Source organism: Polypterus senegalus, chromosome 17, assembly GCF_016835505.1.
Source record: "Polypterus senegalus isolate Bchr_013 chromosome 17, ASM1683550v1, whole genome shotgun sequence".
In the NCBI taxonomy this organism is placed as follows: domain Eukaryota; kingdom Metazoa; phylum Chordata; class Cladistia; order Polypteriformes; family Polypteridae; genus Polypterus; species Polypterus senegalus.
In genome coordinates, this window is record NC_053170.1 from 90,066,970 (window position 1) to 90,088,510 (window position 21,541).

At 43.9% G+C, this 21,541-nt stretch overlaps 1 protein-coding gene across 1 annotated transcript in view; it reads left to right on the top strand.

Annotated features, from left to right (window-relative positions):
- The window catches only part of tepsin (TEPSIN adaptor related protein complex 4 accessory protein), a 46,900-nt gene extending 25,766 nt beyond the window's left edge, over positions 1 to 21,134 (top strand). The window contains exons 6-13 of the mRNA XM_039739391.1: positions 1,663 to 1,741; positions 1,847 to 1,915; positions 4,239 to 4,424; positions 7,775 to 7,952; positions 10,311 to 10,424; positions 14,429 to 14,507; positions 15,172 to 15,306; positions 18,277 to 21,134. Of these exons, the coding sequence (XP_039595325.1) occupies positions 1,663 to 1,741; positions 1,847 to 1,915; positions 4,239 to 4,424; positions 7,775 to 7,952; positions 10,311 to 10,424; positions 14,429 to 14,507; positions 15,172 to 15,306; positions 18,277 to 18,801 (1,365 nt within the window). The 3' untranslated portion in view covers positions 18,802 to 21,134. The remainder of the gene's footprint in view (positions 1 to 1,662; positions 1,742 to 1,846; positions 1,916 to 4,238; positions 4,425 to 7,774; positions 7,953 to 10,310; positions 10,425 to 14,428; positions 14,508 to 15,171; positions 15,307 to 18,276) is intronic.
- The last annotated feature ends 407 nt before the right edge of the window (positions 21,135 to 21,541 follow it).

Consider the following 21,541-nt stretch of genomic DNA (forward strand, 5'->3'; position numbering starts at 1 on the left):
ACTCTCAGACCATGAGAAACAAAATTCTCTGGTCTGATGAGACAAAGATTGAACTCTTTGGTGTGAATTCCAGGCGTCACATTTGGAGGAAATCAGGCACCGCTTGTCACCAGGCCAATACCATCTCTACAGTGAAGCATGGTGGTGGCAGCATCATGCTGTGGGGATGTTTTTCAGCGGCAGGAACTGGGAGACTAGTCAGGATAAAGGGAAAGATGACTGCAGCAATGTACAGAGACATCCTGGATGAAGTCATGCTGAAAGATGAACCGTCATCCCAGTCTGAGGTCAAGAGCACTCTGGAGCAGGCTAACGACCCTAAGCACACAGCCAAGATATCAAAGGAGTGGCTTCAGGACAACTCTGTGAATGTCCTTGAGTGGCCCAGCCAGAGCCCAGACTTGAATCAGACTGAACGTCGCTGGAGAGATCTTAAAATGGCTGTGCACCGACGCTTCCTATCCAACCTGATGGAGCTTGAGAGGTGCTGCAAAGAGGAATGGGCGAAACTGACCAAGGATAGGTGTGCCAAGCTTGTGGCATCATATTCAAAAAGACTTGAGGCTGTAATTGCTGCCAATGGTGCATCGACAAAGTATTGAGCGAAGGCTGTGAATACTTATGTACATGGGATTTCTCAGTTTTTTTATTTTTAATAAATTTGCAAAAACCTCAAACTTTTTTCATGTTGGCATTATGGGGTGTTGTGTGTAGAATTCTGAGGAAAATAGGAATTTATTCAATTTTGGAATAAGGCTGTAACATAACAAAATGTGGAAAAAGTGATGCGCTGTGAATACTTTCCGGATGCACTCTATGTATCTTTTGAATTCAATATTATGGTGATGACTTTAAAAGAAACTAAATACAGTGATCCCTCGCTATATTGCGCTTCGACTTTCGCGGCTTCACTCTATCGCGGATTTTATATGTAAGCAGATCTAAGTATATAACACCGATGTTTCGCTGCTTCGTGAGTTTCTGTGGACAATGGGTCTTTTTATTTCTGGTACATGCTTCCTCAGTTGGTTTGCCCAGTTGATTTCATGCAAGGGATGCTATTGGCAGATGGCTGAGAAGCTACCCAATCAGAGCACGCAGTTAAATTCCTGTGTGCTTATTGGCTCAGCGACGGAGCGCCGAATTACATTGCACTGCGTTAACCAGGAAGTCTCATCTCGCTCATTCAGCATCAACGTGTTTCACTGTGTAAAGAGTTAACGTTTGTGCTCTCTTGTGTTTATCTTTGTGCGTAGTCAAGCCCTTCATTATGGCTCCAAAACGATCTTTCTATCGTAACAGCTGTAACATATGTGATATCTGAGACGCTCTGTACCTTTTAAAATAATTTAGTTTTACTGTATATAAACTGTGTTTACATACAGAATTTCAACGAATCGTACCTAATATCTAAGAGAATACAAAGGGTTTATGCTATATAACTGTGCGGGAAATGTTTATAAGAGTGTGGGAGAGTTATAAGGGCTTAAATATATAAAAATAACCATTTAAACATATGGTTTTTACTTTGTGGAGATACACCTTTCGCGGGGAGTCCTGGTACACAAACCCCCACGATAAAAGGAGGGATCACTGTACTCTTACATGGAACTGCACGTATGGAGAACTTGCTGTACTGACATGTGCATCGCTGTCTTCCAGGAACTGGCCAGTGCCTTGTTCTGTGACGCAGTTTTCCCTGTATCTCAACTTCCTGCATGCAGAGTATCTTCACAAGCAGGTACACCTTCTTCATCTGTAACTGGCATCTTGTGATCTGCGAGTTGTGTTCTAAAATGACCCTCATTGTGTATTTGTGTCCCCTTTTTGTTTTTCCCCGTGTTAGGGATGGGCTCTTCCTCTGGACTCAACTCTGGAATGCAAGGCTTTGGTTACAGTGCCGAGATGAGCAAAGGTTGGTCACTGGGGTTTGTCAGTCGGCCTTGGTTTGTGTGTTCTTTTCATTCTGTGGACCTATTTTAACCTGTTAAAAAAAAAGTACAAGGTTGTCGGTTCCATCCACGTAACCCGCTCACATTTAACATTCACTCAGGGTCTTGTTGTGAGCCTATGTTGGGGTTTGAAATGGCAAGTGTTTTATCTGGACAACCAGACAAATACTTAATATGCCTCAAGCAGAGCGGTTTTTAAAACTGTGCAACAGCAGCTAAAGGGCTTTGAACAGACCAGAGGTGTCTCAGTAAGGCTGATCTGCTCAGGTCACCAAAACATTGTGGTTTTGGAGATGTCTACTGTGACAGGATGAGCGCAGCAACAGGCTATGGAATTAAATAATGGGCCTAATTCACAGCAAGAGTCGGTTTCTCATTAAGAAACGGGTTAGAGTGAAATTAGTTGGAATTTCAGACCCCAGTGTGCCTTGTCATCTATTGGCTCGCTTTATATCTCATTTCTGTTTGGCTGCCATTTAATGAAGAAAAGATTCAATTCCAAGGACTGAATCCGTAAAAACAGGGCTATTAAAATGAAGGGAAAAGGAGTTAATTAGCCGTGAAAACTGAACACTGATTAGGAAAAGGGTGAGAATGAAAACCTGCAGCCCACCAGGACCGGAGATGGACACACTGGAATAGACGGCGAGTGACACAACAGGAGACACCATTCAGTCTATAAATGTGGTCTCTTTGGGTAAAAGCTGACCTGTCACTATTTCATTCATGCTTTAAGAGATGTTCTGCTTAAACCTCCTACTGTGTTTTGAACCTTCATTTTGATTAGAGCTTTTGTACTTGGCGTCCACTGCTATAACATCTCTGATCCAGCAGGCTTAAAATAAAACATTTTTGTATTTATTTATTATTCGTCCAGCTGAACTGTCACCAGAAATATCCATTTATTATGAGGAAGGCTGAGAATAGTGAATTTTCAGTTTTTGTTTCCTATCAAGCATTGCCTTTTTAAAATGAGTGTGTATAATACGAGTATACACTCACTGAGCAAATTATTAGGAGCAATCCTGGACTACTGGGCCTTTCTGCTCTCCAAGCAGCCTCAGTTCTTCATGGTATGGATACCACAAGTTGTTGCACAGATTCCTTTGAGATTCAGCTCCATGTTGACACGATTGGATCACGTAATTTCTGCACATTCGTGCTGCCAATCTCCCGTTCTGCCATTTCCTAGCGGTGTTCTGTTGGATTCCGACCCGATGATTGATTGAGAAGGCCACTGAAGAACACTGAACTCCTTGTCATGTTCATGAAACCAGCCCGAGACTAATTTTTGCTTTGTGACATGGTACATTACCATGATAGAATTAGCTATTGGACAGTCGGTAAGTGTTGGTCATGTAGTTGTTGTGCACATGGTTAGCAACAATACCCAGACAGGCCATGGCATTCAAGTGGTGATTGATTGGTATTAAGAGGCCCAAAGTGTGCCAAGAAAACATTCCCCAAATAATTACACCACCATCGCCAACCTGGACTGGTGACACAAGGCAGGCTGGCTGCGCATGTTTTATGTGGCAAATTTAATATACAGTAGATCATGATTGTGAAGAAACAACTTTGACTTGAAAAATACTGCTTATCCTTTAACACTGATTTTGAGTTTTTAATGAAAGGCAAACAACACAGACTGTCACAAATTTTTTGAAGTAAAATGTACTGATGTGGGGTGGCACGGTGGCACAGTGGTAGTGCTGCTGCCTCGCAGTTAGGAGGCCAGGGTTCGCTCCCCGGGTCCTCCCTTCATGGAGTTTGCATGTTCTCCCCGTGTCTGCGTTGGTTTCCTCCCACAGTCCACAGACATGCAGGTTAGGTGCATTGGCGATTCTAAATTGTCCCTAGTGTGTGCTTGGTGTGTGTGTGTGTGTGTGTGTGTGTGTGCGCCCTGCCTGGGGTTTGTTTCCTGCTGTTTGGGATTGGCTCCAGCAGACCCCCATGACCCTGTATTAGGATATAGCAGGTTGGATGGCTGTATGGATGTACTGATGTGTATTGGACGACAACCACCACTACTGCTAAGAAGTGCGCGAATGTCATTTTGGAGCCGGGGGACAGCCCCATTATACTTTGCCTTGGCTTTGTCCTCTTTCTTTCTAATTGTATCTCTTTGTTGCTCTCCTTTTTTTTTTTTTTTAATATATAAATATATACCTCTTTTTCTATTCTAACAATTCTTCTTTGCTTGCTTTTGCTCGTGTCACTCTCACTCCTGCGTCCTGTGTTGGTCTGTGTGTCTGTCCATCTTGAATTGACTCTCTCTTTCTGCAGGCGCTTCCTTCCTGAACAGGATTCAGAAAGCGGCCGAAGTCGTGGCAGTCGCAGTCCTTCCTCCTCCTGAAGAGCCCACCATCAGTCCATATGACAACAGCTACCAGCCAGTGATGGCACCATCTAATGTCCGGGAGGCCACAACTCTTCCTGTAAATGCTCCTCCACCGTTTCACTTTGAGAAAGGTGAGGCAAACTCTTAGAAAATGTTTGGTTAAGTGCTGATCTACGTTACTATGAAGAGGTATTCGCCCTCTCTTTGTGTTACTGCCTGTGTTTCTCAAGATCAAATTTGCAGTGACGACATTGCACAGAAAAAATGGGGGGCCGAGAGAAGGGAGATGGCGTTCAGTTGACATCACCAGGAAGAGCTCGGCTCGCAGTGTTCAGAGTCCGTCTCCGCAAAGCTGACTAATGGTGGTGTCTGTTGGCTCGCGCTCTGAGAAGATCACTTTGGTGCAAGGTGTCGCTGATTTGCGGCAGACCACTAGTCGTGCACCACAGTGGAGATCTTTGAACTGAAACCCTAACCCTTCCCAGCAAAAAAAGTACAGTTCTAGAAAAACCCAACAAGCTTACGTTGTTTTCTTTTGGTGTTGATCCGATCACTCTCCCGTCAAACCAGTTGAAAGAAGACCATTGGAAGAGGGCTGGTCACAATGACGCTCTGTTTCTTTACCAGTTCATAAAGGAGAACGTGCCAGAAGCAGAAATTAGAGTGAAGCCGAGCAGATGGACTTCTAACATGGCTGTCTTCTGTTGTTGGGCTGCCAGAATGTGCCGATTGTTTCGCAGTGCTTTTCTAATAAGATATTTGTGCCTGGACCACCAATTAGATAAAAACGCATTCAATACCTTTTAAAGTATTCTGTTTCACTAGGGTTTCACAGAAGGTGCTAGAAATGTCTAAAATGGTGAAAGACTGATAAAATTCCAAGCACTTTACAAGACCTGGACAGCACTCAATCCCCAACCAAAAGGTTTTGCTTCCTTTTTGTGATTACAATCGAGAGCTTTAATCAGAACACAAGTATAATTTCAAATTGACACAATCATGAAGGAATTTGGAGAAACCTGAAGTTAGCTTTTATTGAGTTTAGTGTGTTTAATCGTTTAACAATGCTGACACCTTGCATTAATTTAATTGAGCTAAAAATGTTTTTAGTTGTATTCTGTATCCAATGCATCTTGTTTCAGTGTCTGTCCGCACTGATGGATTTCACTTGCCCTCATCCTGCTTTTCCTTCGTTTCCTGTTGGAACCTTTTCGCTGTGTACATCACCGATCGCACCAAGATCAGCAGGGAAGAAGTCCAAGCATGAATGCTGAAAATGTCATTTTTAGCATCATGTTGTATTTCTTGGTTTTGTATGCTTTAACTTCCTTGGCATTCGACCCGAGCGTCATTCAGGCTGTAAAAACAGTGCTAGAAGCGTTAGTCCTAAGCGTCACTACAGCAACGGTAGAGAAACGACTCGTGTGAGACGCAAGGATTACTCGGGCTGTAAAAGTGCCAACAGCATTAGTACAGTAAAGGCATGTTCGTGTCGGGCCCGAGCGTTTCCTGGGCAACGGTGTAGACACGCCTTCTCCTAGTAGTGTTAGTGCAGTAAAGGCATGTTCGTGTCTGGCCCGAGCGTTTCCTGGGCAACGGTGAAGACACGCCTTCTCCTAGCCTCATAATGACATCTCGTAAGAAACGCCTCATCAGCAGTGATGACGAAATCAAATTGAAACGCTCAGTGAAACGGATTCTGGGAATCTGAAAGTGACACTTGTGTCACATGCTCATGTGCTGTTCATATTATTATTATTATTCATTATTAATATTTACAGTAATCCCTCGCTATATCGCGCTTCGACTTTCGCGGCTTCACTCTATCGCGGATTTTAAATGTAAGCACATCTAAATATAGATCACGGATTTTTCGCTGGTTCGCGGATTTCTGCAGACAATGGGTCTTTTAATTTATGGTACATGTATTACGTATTAACTAAAACTCCTCAATGATATACGATATGCATCCTGCGCGTAGCTTGATTGTTTGCTTGTCTCTTCCTCTCTCTCACCCTCTCTGACATTCTCTGCGCCTGACGGAGGGGCTGTGAGCAGAGGTGCTGTTTGCACTGAAGCTGTTTGCCTAGTGGATACGGATGCACCTCTAAGAAATGCCGCTTTATCGAGGTGCTTTCGGCATATTTAAAAGCACACGTATTGATTTTTTGATTGTTTGCTTTTCTTTCTCTCTCTCTCTCTCTCTCTCTCTCTCTCTCTCTCTCTCTCTCTCTCTCTCTCTCTCTCTCTCTCTCTCTCTCTCTCTCTGAAATTTTCTGCTCCTGAAGAGAAGATATGTTTGCATTCTTTTAATTGTGAGAAAGAACTGTCATCTCTGTCTTGTCATGGAGCACAGTTTAAACTTTTGACTAAAGGGTGTTATTTCATGTCTAGAGGGCTCTAATAATGTTAAAAGTGTGGGAGAGTTTATAAGGGCTTAAAATATATAAAAATAACTATACAAACATATGGTTTCTACTTCGCGGATTTTCACCTATTGTGGGGGGGTCTGGAACACAACCCCCGCGATCGAGGAGGGATTACTGTATATAATTACACTTTCTACACTTCTGAATTTGTAATTTTAGTGTTTTTCACATTTTACAGTTAAAAGATATGATTTAATAAGTCGTTTTCAAGCAACGCTTTTTTTTTTTGAGGAAAAAATATAACGGTAAGGTGATTAAGCATGTGGTCAGTTAACAGGGCGTAATGTGATGCTTTGTAGTAGCCAGGGCAATTCTCAACATCGTCTGAGTGCCTTCCATGTGATTTTTCTCCAGTTCCACTGTTGAATCTTCAAGCCACTGGTCATCGATGAAGTGTCCAATTTGTGCACGACCAAAAATGGCTCCCTCAAACTTGGCATTGGTTATTTGTGGCGACATCTCTCTCAATAATCAAGATCCTTCACCTTCACTTTCACTGTTCATCACGTTAATTACATTTCTCATCGGTGATGGAGTTTTATTTGAAGAGTAAACAAAGATACCGTCGTTGGACAGACATGTGGTTTTTCTGCCGCGCTTACAGAGCAGTAACGAGACGCTTCAGCACAGCCGTCCCATTCGCATTACTTGGCGTATTTGAGCTGCAGCCACTACTTTTAGACCACCAGAGGTGTTCAGTTGAAGTTGTTGTAGTGTATATGAATACTTTATAATATGAGACCAGACCACAGTAATAGCTGTTGCAATAAAACGGTACGTGATTTTTGTGATCAATAGTCTAAAATCTGCAAGATACACCCAAAAGTGTTCAGAAAGCAAAAAATCTCTGTTGTCCAGTATTATTGTTTGCAGCACTTTCCTTTCAGTTAATGTTGCTAGGATAGGCCCCAGCCCCATAACCCAAAGCTGGATTAATTGGGTTCAGTAACATATACTGTACATAGATTTACCAGGTTCCATTAATTGTCTGTCTTTATGAAGCGTCCCGTTGCATGTTAGAAGAATGACCAGCTTGGTTTATCTGATTGTAGTTCACAGGTTACCAGGCCAGGCTGGTGGTGGCTGGGAGGAGAACGACAGTGGACACAGTTCCCAGAATTCCTCTCAGGAGAATGGAGACCTCGGCAGGGCATCTCTGCATGGAAGCAGCAAATCTGGGACAGACAGCCAATCGGCGGGCAGCAGGGAGAGCAGTGACCTTTCTGAAAGGTAAAGAATATCCGCTTCACTGAGTACATGTGAAATGATCCGGAGAGTCCTGGTGAGCCACCCCAGTGCCCTCAACCTCACCCAGCCTCTGAGATGTTGTAGCCATAGTGGACAGTTCTATCACAGAGTTCCAGGAAGGGAAGGTGGTTTGCTAGACACAGCCTTGACCAGGCAAATCAAAGTTTTTTTTAAAAAATAAAAATGTACTTTGAGCAGGATTAATAATCTAAGTATTTTCACAAATGACCACTCGGTCCATCAGACCGATGTCAGACGCTGTGTCTGCAGAGCTTGAAGCAGGTAAATGAGACACCGGGAGTTATGAAGTAATTGAAAACGACTGATGACTTCAGACACAATTCAGCAGAGGTCATATGCCGGTGATGATGATGATGATAATTCTGCAAAGTGTACTCTCCAATCCTTATGAGGACGATATGAATTGTCCACAAAGTGCCAGGAGCACATTCACTTTTCAAGCTAACCGTGTGGTTCACTTCAGCTTTTTATTTACTTGGCTTGAACCAAATACTCTTCCATCTTTTTGTTTTTTTTTTCTTTCATGGATGTTAAGACATTTATAAGATCCAACAAGTGCTTGTAATCCTGCAGTCACGTTGGGGCTCAGTGGTCTTGAAATATGGCAGTAGCTAGTGGTTAACACATTCATTTTAAATGTTTATAAAGTGCGTAGACTACCCAAGATGATCGACTACTAAAAAAGAACAAACCTTAGGGCAGGGGTCCTCGGATTCAGTCCTGGGGAGCCACAGTGATTTTGTTCTACCTAATTCTATGCTAATTAATGGAACTTGTTTAATTTTAACAGCTTTCATTATTCCTTTTCATGTCGTTCTTGTATTGTCAATTTTGCTTTTGCAGCATTATGATCTAAATCAGGGGTGTCCAATTCTGGTCAGCAGCTACAGGTTTTCATTCTAACCGTCGTCTTAATTAGTGAGCTGATTAACTTTAATTTGGTTGCTTCTTTTGCCTTAATAAGCAGCCAAACAATATTGAGACGCAAAACATGCCTCCATGTGACTGGCTAACCTGAAAATAAAGAAAGGTCTCGGTCATGTTTGTCTGCTCTGGTCACCAAAACATCTTAACGGTGGTCTTAGAATAAACGGGAAATCAACAGAGAGCAGCAACAAGTCCTAATATTCAATAACCGCTTTAATTAACGGCAAGAATTGGCTTCTCATTAAGAAACGGGTTGAAGTGAAATTGGCTGGAGTTTAAGGTCACAATTTAGCTGGTCATCTGTCGGCTCGTTTCACATCTCATTTCTGTTAAGCTGCCATTTAAGGAAGAAACGAATCAATTCAGAGGGCTGAATCCTTAAAATCAGGGCTATTAAAATGAAGGGAAACCGAGTTAATTAGCAGTGAAAACTGAACACTGATTAGGAAAAGGGTTAGAATGGTCTTGGTGGGCCGCAGTGGCTGTAGGTTTTCAGAGTTGGACACCCCTGATCTAAATGTGGCCTTGGGCAGATTTTGAATTCTAAGTTCTTCACTTTTTCATTTTCTGCACAAATATTTGATTAAAACAAGACACTTTGGGTGGCACAGTGGATAGCGCTGCTGCCTCACAGTTAGGAGACCAGGGTCCGGTTCCCTGGTCCTCTCTGTGTGGAGTTTGCATGTTCTCCCCGTGTCTGCGTGGGTTTTCTCCCACAGTCCAAAGACATGCAGGTTAGGTGAATTGGCGATCCTAAACTGTCCCGTGTGTGTGCGTGCATGTCCTGCCCTGAGTTTGTTTCCTGCATTGCGCCCTGTGTTGCCTGGGATTGGCTCCAGCAGACCCCCATGACCCTCTAGTTAGGATATAGTGGGTTGGATAATGGATAGATGGACAAGACACTTTGAGATGAACACACTCGCATGTAAATGGGACCACGTTAGGGGGTGAGCCGCTTTGTCATTTGTATCTTATGGGTAAGCCGGTTAAGAAAATGAAAATTAACTAAAGATGGTGAAGGGAGATATTTGGGTGACATTAAGACTGGGAAATCTTATCAAGCAAGTACCTTGAAATAAACTGGGAAAACGTTGCTTGAGCATTGATTGCTTTGGATTAAGGAATTTAAATAAAAACCTGTAGCCACTGTGGCCCTCTAGGAGCCAATCTAAGGACCCCTATTCTAGGATGTCTGAGCTGGGGGCACCTTCTTTTTACAAGGGGTGTGAGGTGAGCTGCAGCCCCCAACACAGAATAAGCCTGGTCCAGTCGAACCCAGGGGGCAATTTACCATTTCTAACAGGTTGCCAAGTACACTTGTGCATTTTGGAGCCAAGCATACACTTTTTACTTTTAAGTTTTAATTTGTTTTGGTGCCAATTATCTTACCAGGGGAGAAGCCATGCCTTTAAGTGACTGTGCCCAGGAAATGCAGTTAGTCGCCACAACGACCCGAGGCTCAAAGGTCTTCCTGACCCGGGAGGAGACACAAGTCTTCCTCAAAGAGTAAGTATTACGCCTGTTCTCATCCTTCCTCTATAAGGATGGAGATATAAAAAGCCTGCGCATGTAAATGAACAATAAATGGAAAGCCGATGGGCCCTTCTGTTACTTTCAACTAACTGATTGGTGTGTATTGGTGTGTGTGGCGTATGCACTTGAGGGCTGTCAATCTTGTATTTGTTCTTGTGAACGTTTTAATTGTTCAGGCTTCCATATTGAATTTTTTTTGTCCCTCATGATTACGTCATTATATTATAGGTCAGATGTGACCAAAAGTATTGTTATCCATCCACTATTTTAAAAACCGTGACCCCGTCCATGTAGTAGTGAAACAGGACAGCGAGGAGGGCCCGGCCCGGCTCCCCGCATCTGACGTCACGCTTAACCCCCCCGACCTCGGCCCACAGCCTCTGTCTTGGATTAGCACAAATCTCTCACTCCTGCAAGCGAACTGTGATTCTTAGTACGATGAGAGAAGACACAAAATCAACCGGAATGTTCAAGCAAATTCTAGAAAAAAGCCCAACCTAAATCCGTTAAGTAGTTCTCTGGTAAAAAGCTGACAGACAGACAGATGTTGGATTTTTTATCTAAAAAGAATTAAAGGAACACTTTTTAATGAGTACAACATCAAGTCAATGAAACTTGTGGGCTGTTGATCAGGTCAGTTACGTAGCGGAGGGGCTTGTTCATCAGTTTCAGCTGCTTTGGTGCACTAGAGGGGCGACAATGAGACGACCCCCAAAACAGGAATGAACGGTTTAACAGGTGGGTGGAGGCCGCTGACATTTTTCGCTCCTCATCTGTTTTTTTCACTCGTTTTACATTTGGCTACAGTCAGTGTCACTACAGGTAACATGAGGCCATACCTGGACCCTACAGAGGTGGCACAAGTAGTCCAACTTCTCCAGGATGGCACATCAATACTTGCCACTGCCAGGTGGTTTGCTGGTGTCTCCCAGCACAGTTTCAAGGGCATGGAGGAGATTCCAGGAGACAGACAGGCAGTTCTTCTAGGAGAGCTGGACAGGGCACCTCTTAGAAGGTCCTTAGCCCATCAGCAGGACTGACCGGTATCTGCTCCTTTGGGCAAGGAGGACCAGGATGAGCACTTCCAGAGCCTACAAAATGACCTCCAGGAGGCCACTGGTGTGAATGTCTCTGACCAAACAGTTAGAAACAGACTTCATTAGGGTGGCTTGAGGGCCCGTTGTCCTCTAGTGGGCCCTGTGCTCACTGCCCACCTGGCACCGTGGAGCTCAATTGGTATTTGCCATAGAATACCAGAATTGGCAGGTCCATCACTGGCCCTCTGTGCTTTTCACAGATGAGAGCAGGTTCACCCCGAGCCCATGTGACAGACGTGAAAGGGTCTGGAGAAGCCATGGAGAACGTTATGCTGCCTGTAACATCATTCAGCATGACTGGTTTGGTGTTGGGTCAGTGATGGTCAGTCTGGGGAGGCATATCCATGGAGGGACGCACAGACCTCTACAGGCTAAACAACGACACCTTGACTGCCGTTAGGTATCCGGATGAAATCCTTGGACACGTTGTCAGACCCTATGGTGGTGCAGTGGCTCCTGGGTTACTCCTGGTGCACAACAATACCCGGCCTCACGTGGCGAGAGTATGCAGGCAGTTCCTGGAGGATGAAGGAGTTGATACCATTGACTGGCCCCCACACTCACTCGCCTGACCTCAATCCAACAGAGCACCTCTGGGACATTCTGTTTAGGTCCATCCAACGCCAACAGGTTGCACCTCAGACTGTCCTAGAGCTCAGTGATGCCCTGGTCCAGATCTGGGAGGAGATCCCCCTGGACACCATCCATCATCTCATTAGGAGCATGCACCCTCCCATCACCCCCCAACGTTGTCAGGCATGCTTACAAGCACTAAGGGGTTTGGGGTGCAATTTTTGAGTTGCTGCAATGAAATTTCGGCAAAATGGACGAGCCTGCTGCCTCATTTTTTCACTTTGATTTTCTGGGTGTCTTTGAATCTGTAGGTTGATCATCTCGATGTGCCATCCTTTCGTTTGTTCCTAACACATTACCATATCAGTCCGTATCGGTAAAGAGAGGCAGCGGGATTTTTTTTTCCCCATTGAGATCTGATGTATCTTCTAAGTGTTCCTTTAAATTTTTTGAGCAGTTTATATATATATATATATATATATATATATATATATATATATATATATATATATATATATATATATATATATATATATATATATCTATATCTCTATATCTCTATCTATCTATCTATCTAACAGTCCCAATACCTTTGTCCATGCCATTTTCATTTGGTTTTATTATAGTCTTAAATGAAAAGCAAACTGTCTGCTGTATAGAATAAAGAATGGTGGATTCATTTGACTTTGGTCCGTTTTCAAGTAAGTTATTTTATGGAAAATAACCTTTTTAGTCTTGTCTGTTAGTGCAGAGACTCTCCAGCTTGCTTTTATGTGCCCATTAATTCCTGAATTGTCTTCTCTGTTATTGAGGATGTTACTTTTTTTTTTTTTTTTTCTTTCTAAATAATTAAGTGTGCATTTTAACATGTATATGTATCTTAAACTAGCAACTGAAGGGCTGCCTCCTTTACCTCTCCTCACCGAGAACAATGTCAAGGACTACGAATGTTGTGATACCAGAATGTTTGAATATAATGAAATGTCACCGGTACGGAGATCAAATACAATGTTGCAGCTAGAAACATGATTTTAAAAAAAGCCACTCAATGGGGTTCCTAAATACCACCAGTAATCAAGTCAACAATGTTGTGCCTTTCTCTGTGAGCCACCGTAATAAAAGGAGTTCTGTCTGTCTGTCTGTCTGGTTGCTATGCCTGCTATGGTGCATCACAAGCATTAGCGCTGCTTTTACGAATCCCATACCAAGTGGCATATAACAGAGACGTACGTGTTGCATGGTGCACTGCAAACGTCAACACCGAAGTCTGCGTTACTTAGTCAGATTTACATCCATCTTGATGGGTGGCACAGCTAGTAGGATATAAAAGGTATAAACCACCAGCAGTAACAGCAGCATTAAAATACTGGTATATGAATCAAGAAGTTCTCTAAATCGCATTTAAGACGGCTAGTTCTGGCATTCCTAAATATCAAAATACAATGCAGAGCTTGACTTTTAATGTGTGAGAGACATGGGGGTCCCCTGCAGTGTAACAACAAGTAGGGAACGTTCTAATCCTGGGACGATTTCAGCATAGGGTTTATAAAGGGAGCACTTCCAGGTCAGGTGGGACTGCCATACAATACAGGGGTCTTCTCCCAGTGGCAGCCCCCAAGGACTCCAACAGGGTTGCTTTCCCAAACTACAATTCCCATGAAGCCTAGTGGGTGTCCAAACTGGAGCCAAGACCAGAGGGGCACTGCCACCTGTTGTACTGGAGGAACGAGACTCTTCCTGGCATTTATTTATTGATGTATGTTTATCTCTCCACCACACTGTCACTGTCCTTCCACTGGCTGGATAAAACACCACCCTCCATCATAGTCAGGATGCCAGTCTGCTAATTATGGCTATGGCAAGGGTGAAGAATATTTGGCCACACCTACGCTGTCTGCCTTCCTGATTGGTTAACTCTGTCCCTGTCCCAATCCCCCCCAATCCCCCAATGCTGCTTCTGGTAATCTCCTCTTAGCCTGTCTCCATTGTCTCCCTCTTTTTTACTTGGCGGGTCAGGTATCCATACTCTAGCTTGCTGGGATAATTCTACTATATTTCTTCTCACATGACACTCGTCGTCTCTTTGGCACCCTCAGGGGGGAAAAAAAGCCCCACCCAAGTCCCCAAGCTTGTACCAACACTCCATGGCAGCTGCCATTTGTTCAAATGGACGTTTTCAGACCGCCACTGTCAACTGTCTTGTGCCAACTCTGCCTGTAGCAAACCCTCCAGCGGGTATATAAAGACCCCACACACACAGTAATTCTGTGGATTCTGAACTTGTGGTGTTTTCTTTTCTCCTCTTAGGTGTGCAATCCTGAACTGTGAGGTGGTGGTGGACCTACTTAGCCAGAAGCTGCAGGACCCCACTGACAGTGTCAAAATGGTGCGTTCGCTGTTATGTTTTATTATTGAAAGGCAGTTGGATTTTCTTTTACCTTCAGCATCTTCTCAGTTCTGTCCATGTGAGGGAGAATTCCCAGTAATGCAGGAGTCTGCGCGGAGGAGGATCATCCCATTATTGTCATTTCACTTACAGTGCCTGTGAAGAAGTAGTCAACCCATTTGGTAGTTTTGATGTTTTCTTTTTATACAACGTCAAGTCTCCATGGATTTCATGAGCCTTTTTTGACACTGAATAACAGAAAAAGACTCCTTAATGTCAAAGTGAAGACCGATCTCTGCAAAGTGGCCTAATTCAATTAAAAATGTACAACACAAAATAACTGATCTCCAAAGTATTCACCCCCTTCAAGTCAGTATTTAGTAGGTGGCAGCCATGACGGCCTTGGAGTCGGTGTGCTCGGGTCTCTCTCTGCTGGTTTTGCACAGCCAGCCATTTTTCCTCATTCTTCTTGCCTGAAGAAAGGGTCCGAGTTGCCTCGAATGCTTGCATATTGTAATCTGTTCAGTTAGCCAATAAAAGGTGCCAGTCATTCTGCTTGACTTCTCCCTACGTTCATAATGGCTAACATGGTACAACACCCTAGTACTGCAAAACTAGTCAAGTTGATTGTGTCTTGAATGATTTTTCTCTTTTCTTTCTCTAGAGGGCGCTGTCGGCTCTGGCCTGCCTGATGTCCTCTGACCTTTTGTCCATTGACCAGATTTTTGGAATCACTCGGCAGCAGTTGAAACAACTGAGTAAGGGCGCCATGGGCCCCGCCGGCCACAGAGCCACAAAAGTGAGTTGTGTTGCCAGTAGTCCTGCTGACATTCACGTTACAAGTAGGTGTGCAGTTCAGTGTTTTTCAAGTGATGAGGAAACCAAATCCACTCAAGAACAAACACTTTGACAAATGCAGGAGTCTAGGTTACATTATCCTGGTTTACAGCCCCCCATCCCGGCCAATACCATGAGACTCGATCCCAGACACGAAACTGAACTCTCTTCACATGTTCAATATTGCAGGACTGATGGGTGATTCGTGAACGATTTTTTAATCTGCTCTTTTTGACTGAATCATAGGCGCCGATTCGTGAGCACGAACGCCTCAACAAGAGTGCTAAACATGCACACGGGCCCTGTATGCGGTCATCGGCGTCGTTCATTTCACTGCCGCTGCCCGAGTCGCGCATCTCATCAAATTTGATTTGTGAACAAGTTACTACCCGAAAACCGATGTCCTGATCGTGTAGCACAGCTACAACTTGATGGACTTCATCTCCCAGCTGAGGTATTTGCCCTCATTGGATGTCTGCGATGGGCGCAGGGGCTGCTGGGGACAAGAAGGGCTGGCAGGAACTTTAAAAGAGAGCGCCAGCTAAACCGAGAAGGAGCCCTGTTGTTTGTTGTCACTGTTGTGCATATACGTGGTTGTACAGGATTCAAGTTTTGCCTCGTGCCCGTCTGCATCGTAGGGAGCACAACATACTTCGGAAACGGTACGACAAACTTTATATTCACCTCTCCAGTTCACAGAATCTGCCAACGCTTCATTTGCATCCGTTACATGGGACTGATTCATGGATATTGTTGTGCATTTGTTATCGCCGAAGGGGAAGGTTGTCTGATGTTTGTGGTTTATATTTGATTTCCATTTAATATACTATTCATTTATTTATTTGATGTAGTAGATTCGTGGCCCTGTCTGTCAGTTATTGCAGGTCCGGGCCAAGGCTGGGTGCGTTCCCGGAATCCCCACCAAAAAAATAAATAACCACCCTATGGACGGTGTGAATGTCAGCGACACAGGACTGCTACGATTCACAGAGAAATCCACGCTGCATTAGAGAATTTACACGATTCATTTTAATTACGCGTTGTGTACTGAAATTGGCCAATGGCATATGAATTATCAAGATTCATTTATCATCCCAAACACACTTTCAGGTGTCTGATCAAATCACAATAGAATAAACACTCGCCTTTGGCCTATAGAAGACGCCATTCATACCTTTTATTCTAAGCACGTTAAAAACCAGGTTAACCCTGCAGATTTTTGAGACATCCAAATAGAGATGGCAGAGCTTATAAAGTACTCCTCTTGCCAACACGTCTCTCTCTGAATAAATATCCAAGGATCCCTCAATTTCCTGACTTGGATTATTCCAACATAAATAATAAGGATCATTCTTGGTTGACTGAACACCAGTCATTTGAGTATTTATTTTTTGTAAAATTAGATATGCAGTGGATTTTTCAGGATACACAGTTGTTGTGGGCTAGTTTACAGCTCTTCTTTCTCGTTCTCCTAATTTTCTGCACCGATATTTGTTACAGTGTAGGACTCTTTTATTTCTTTTCTAAGTTGGATGAGGGGATAAAATATTCTTATCTGTCACTCTTCCCTTTGCCAAGCTGGGATGTCAAATCGCTACCTATAGATTATGGCATGGATCTTGTGTACTGAAACTGGACAGTGCCATATGAATTACACCAATCAGTCGCGACATTAGGAGCTCTGGGAGGTGAGGTGAATGCCATCTGATTATCTATTCCAGTGGCACCAGTCATGAGGTGGGCAACAAGTGAACAGTCGGCTCTTGAAGGTGGTGTGCTGGAAGCAGGATAAATGGTCAAGTCTAAGGATCTGAACAACTGTGACAAGGGCCAAATGGACAGAGCACCTCCAAAACGATAGGGCATCCCAGTATGCAATGTTAGTAACTACACTACAAAAACTGGTCCAGCAAAAGGACAGTTGGTGAACCAGCAACTTCACCGCTTGTTCACGAGCACAGGGAATGAAGGCTGAGTGCACAAATTGCTGAAAAAGCTGGCCATGTGAGAAAAAGGTGTCAGAACACACAGTGCATCGCAGCTATGGGGCCGACTAGCCTCAGACCCGGTCAGAGTGCCCATGCTGACCACTGTCCACTGCTCCAAATACCTGGTAAACACAACCGGACCATGGGGCAGTGGAAGAAGGTGGCCTGGTCTAATGAATCACATCTGGACTACAGGATGTATGTGCATCATGTCCCTGGGGAAGAGATGGCAGCAGGATGCACTATGGGAAGAAGGCCAGCCGGTGGAGGCAGTGTGATGCTCTGGGTGATGTTCTGTGGGAAAACCTCAGGTCCTGGCTTGTATGTGGATGTTACTTTGACACAAAGCACCTACCTAAAGATTGCAGAAGACCCCTTCATGCCAATCGGACTGTGCCAGCTGGATAATGTGTGCTGCCACCCTACAAAAAGTTTAAGAATGGTTTTGAAGAACATTACAAAGAATTCAAGGTGTGGGTTTGTCCTCCCAACTCCTAGCTGTGGGATGTGCTGAAACGAGACTCGTCCATGGAGGTCCCACCTCACTGCCAGATACCACAGGACACCTTCAGAGGTCTTGTGTACCCCCCCCACCGACTAGTTAGACCTGTTTTTGCAGCACAAGTACAATATTAGGCAGGTGGTTTTAACGTTGTGGCTGATCAGTGTATATACATATAAAAATGTATATACGTGTACAGAACAAAAAGTACAAATAATGAAATATGGAAACTTTTTGAAGACTCATTAAGACTCCTTTGACTTTAGTTAATGTTCTGGTTTTGATCTCACACACATTTCTGCCCTCTTATTTTGGTCACCCATTTCCCAATTCCACAGTTGGTCTACCCTTGGCATAGCAATTTCAGCATGTCGATTAAATCTGCTTGATAAATAACCCACTGTGCCCGCCTAACTCACCATCACGTTTTCTTGTTTTTCAGCTCTTGAAGCAGTTTGAGGCACTCATGGGTCAGTCTGCGGCACTCATGGGTCAGTCTGCAGGTTTGAGGCCAGACTGTGATGTCCACACGGCCCAGCATGCAGAAGGCTCCCCAAAATTAAAAACAAGCGCAAGCCTCCAGCTCCCAAAGCACATCCCCTCTGGACCATCATGTCCTCTTTCTCACTTGAACTCTAAACCAACTGACAGGCATGCTGCTGGCCCCATTGACGAAACCAGGAACTCGGAGGTTCACCTTGGCCTCCACACGCAGATGTCCCGGCCAATGACTGACCGTGGTGCACATTCACAACCCCAGCAGCCAGGCACGCTTGCAAAGGAGTTTGAAATGGCAGCCGTGCCATCTAGCGAGTGTTCTCTCTTCAGTGGGATGGACATTTTTACACAAGAGAAACTGTTGACTGCACCGGCCATAGAGGCTGCAGATGCTACGCTGGAAACGGGTGAAAACGACTGCAGCAAAGACTCGGCACTCAAATCGGTTTTCTCCTTTCTTAATCTTTAAATAGACGTATCCATAAAACGCCATCTACAGTGCCACTTTTTTCATGGTATTTTAATTTGCATTTTAAGCAATAAGCAGTAATTATGAGCATCTGTCACTAATCTCAAACACGTTCTTTGACATAAGATAAATAGTGGACGTGTCAAATAAGCCCAAATTTACCTCATTTAATTACCAGATTTTTCCAGAAACGTACCTTCAACTGCAGACTCCCACTGAACTTTATGAGCCCGAGACCAATGAAGGCAGATGGGCTGCCTGGTTTCTGCTCGACTGCACTTCAGTTTTGACTTTTGAGAACTTCGCCTCACCGTATGATCATCACAGTCAGCCCAGGCCTGAAATTAAGACCAACGGGTCTCGCTGACGGCCCACCAGAGGCGAGGCGGCTCCTTTTCAGGTTTTTATACTTTTACATCTGTGATGAACTGAGCCTGCTGTTTTTGCTTCACGCCATCTGTAATTTAAACCCATCAACCAGTGTGGTTTTTGTGCAAGTTTTTAATCAAGTTGTAAGCATTAAAAATTGCACATCTTCTCCACCATATGAATTCATGGGCAGAAAGTGAGACTGGCGAAGTTTTATTAGGGAGTCCTAAAAGAAAAGTAACAAAATATTAACAGACCAATGCACCAGAATGAAACCCAAGTCACAGAAAATGGAAGGCCGAATACTAAACGTCACATTTTGTTTTTCCTTTAAACCCATTGATATGGTGGAATACTAAAAACACCTTAAATAATTCATCAGCTACAGGTACACACAGAACCTAGTGATATAAATAAAATCATTTTACAGTGTACACACGAGCCAATAGATGCCAACTTATTCAACAATATAAAATCAGCATTTGTGCAACTTGATTTTGCTAGTGTTCCTGGCCGTCTATCACACATTGTTACTATAACTTTCTCCATTAGGAGACGAGGCCTCTCACAGCATTTTGTTGGAGTGCCAGGGTTTTAGAGGATGCTTTATTTAACGCGATCCTGACTGGGTACATTACAGCAATTTTTCCTTCTCTGGTCTTCTGGAATTTCATTTGATTGACATTGTGGTCTGATGCTTGGCTGGGTCTGCTCTAATTGAACACTTGTTCATTCGTTGGTTGTGTGACAGAGGGGGCAATTACTTTTTCACATGGGGATGAAGTGGTGGTATTTTTTTCATCCATCCATTATCCAACCCACTATATCCTAACTACAGGGTCACGGGGGACTGCTGAAACCAATCCCAGACAGCACAGGGCACCAGCCCACGACATGGTACACACCCACATCTCAGTCATATGCCACTTGGCATGGGATTTGTAAAAATGTGCCATCTGTTGGATTGACAAATGCAATTCATTTTATTACAAAAATGTTTTGTGATGTGCCATCTTTTGAAATGATAGAGACAGAGTAACCAGATGGACACACAGACACTTACTCATTTATCAAGGGGGACTGGCGTGGAGATCAGAAACCATCAAGCATGGTGAATAAGAAAAAAAAAAAAGAGAGAAAGGAAATTAGAAAGAGGAGAACACTTTATCACATTGTACAGGGCCGAGTACTAAAAGCACCAGAAACAAAAAAAAGTAACCAGCTCGAGGTGCACACAACGTATGAAGGCAAAAACCTACAGGTAGGAATAGCGCCTTTTAAAGAAGAGGACAACGTGTTCGACAATCTAAAATGAACAACTCACTGAAGGTGGGAGAAAATGGAAATGATGAAGAGGCAAAGTTGAAAAGAACAAATCTTCCAAAAGGAGGCTAAAGATGAGGGTTGGTTTCTGCTGTCAAGGTTTTGGCCAAACGTTTGAGAGGAAATCCAAAGCTCCAAGCAGGGCTGTCACTGCCCTTTTGATCCTGAAGGCCCCCTGTGAGCCATATGAACCAGTTTCTCCAGTGACAAATTCTGGGTGTAAACTACATAAACCAAAATTAGTAAAGCCACTTGTTTACAAGATGGCCCAGAATGACCTGAAGAGCCGAGGTGGACACATCCCATTTCATGCTGATCTGTAGCAAAACAGCAAATGTTAGTTAACCACAGGGCACTGCTTTCAGTGGCACAGTAGCTGGATTGTCATTTTTAACATCAGTAACGACACAGATCTTGTACTGACTGCATAAAATGGCTGAAAACTTGTTCATAAGAATGCTTTTATGTCCTGCAACTTCTGACTCGCTGGTACAAGAAAAGCCCCACTGGACTTGACTTGAGGCGGTTAGTTGAGACTTTCTCAGAGGTAACCGGGGATGGGGTGGTGGTTGAGAAGGACCATGCAGGTCACACTCACAGTATGCAAAAAAACAATAAAGGTGAACTGGTGGGCTTCCCACTGCATGCTGTGCCATTTGGTTTCTGGGAGACCCAAGTTTTCTTCTCACACAACAGTCCTGTTAATCACAAGTTCATCTGCAGAAGGATCAGTCAAAATTTCAAGCCACAGCCATTTCTGTTCCTGGCAGGATTTGTGGCATGCGGTCGACTGACACTTTTCACTTCTACCTCATTACATTTCTTATGACCACCCAGCTAGGACAGCTTATGGTAATTCTGACCTTTTCTATTTGTACATTAACCATACCAGCGTATTAGGAATCTTCTTTCAGCTGCTCCTGTTAGGGGTCGCCTCAGTGGATCATCTTTTTCCATGTCCATCTGTCCTCTTCATCTTGCTCGGTCACCCCCATCACCTGCATGTCCTCTCTCAGCACATCCATAAACCTTCTTTGCCTTCCTCTTC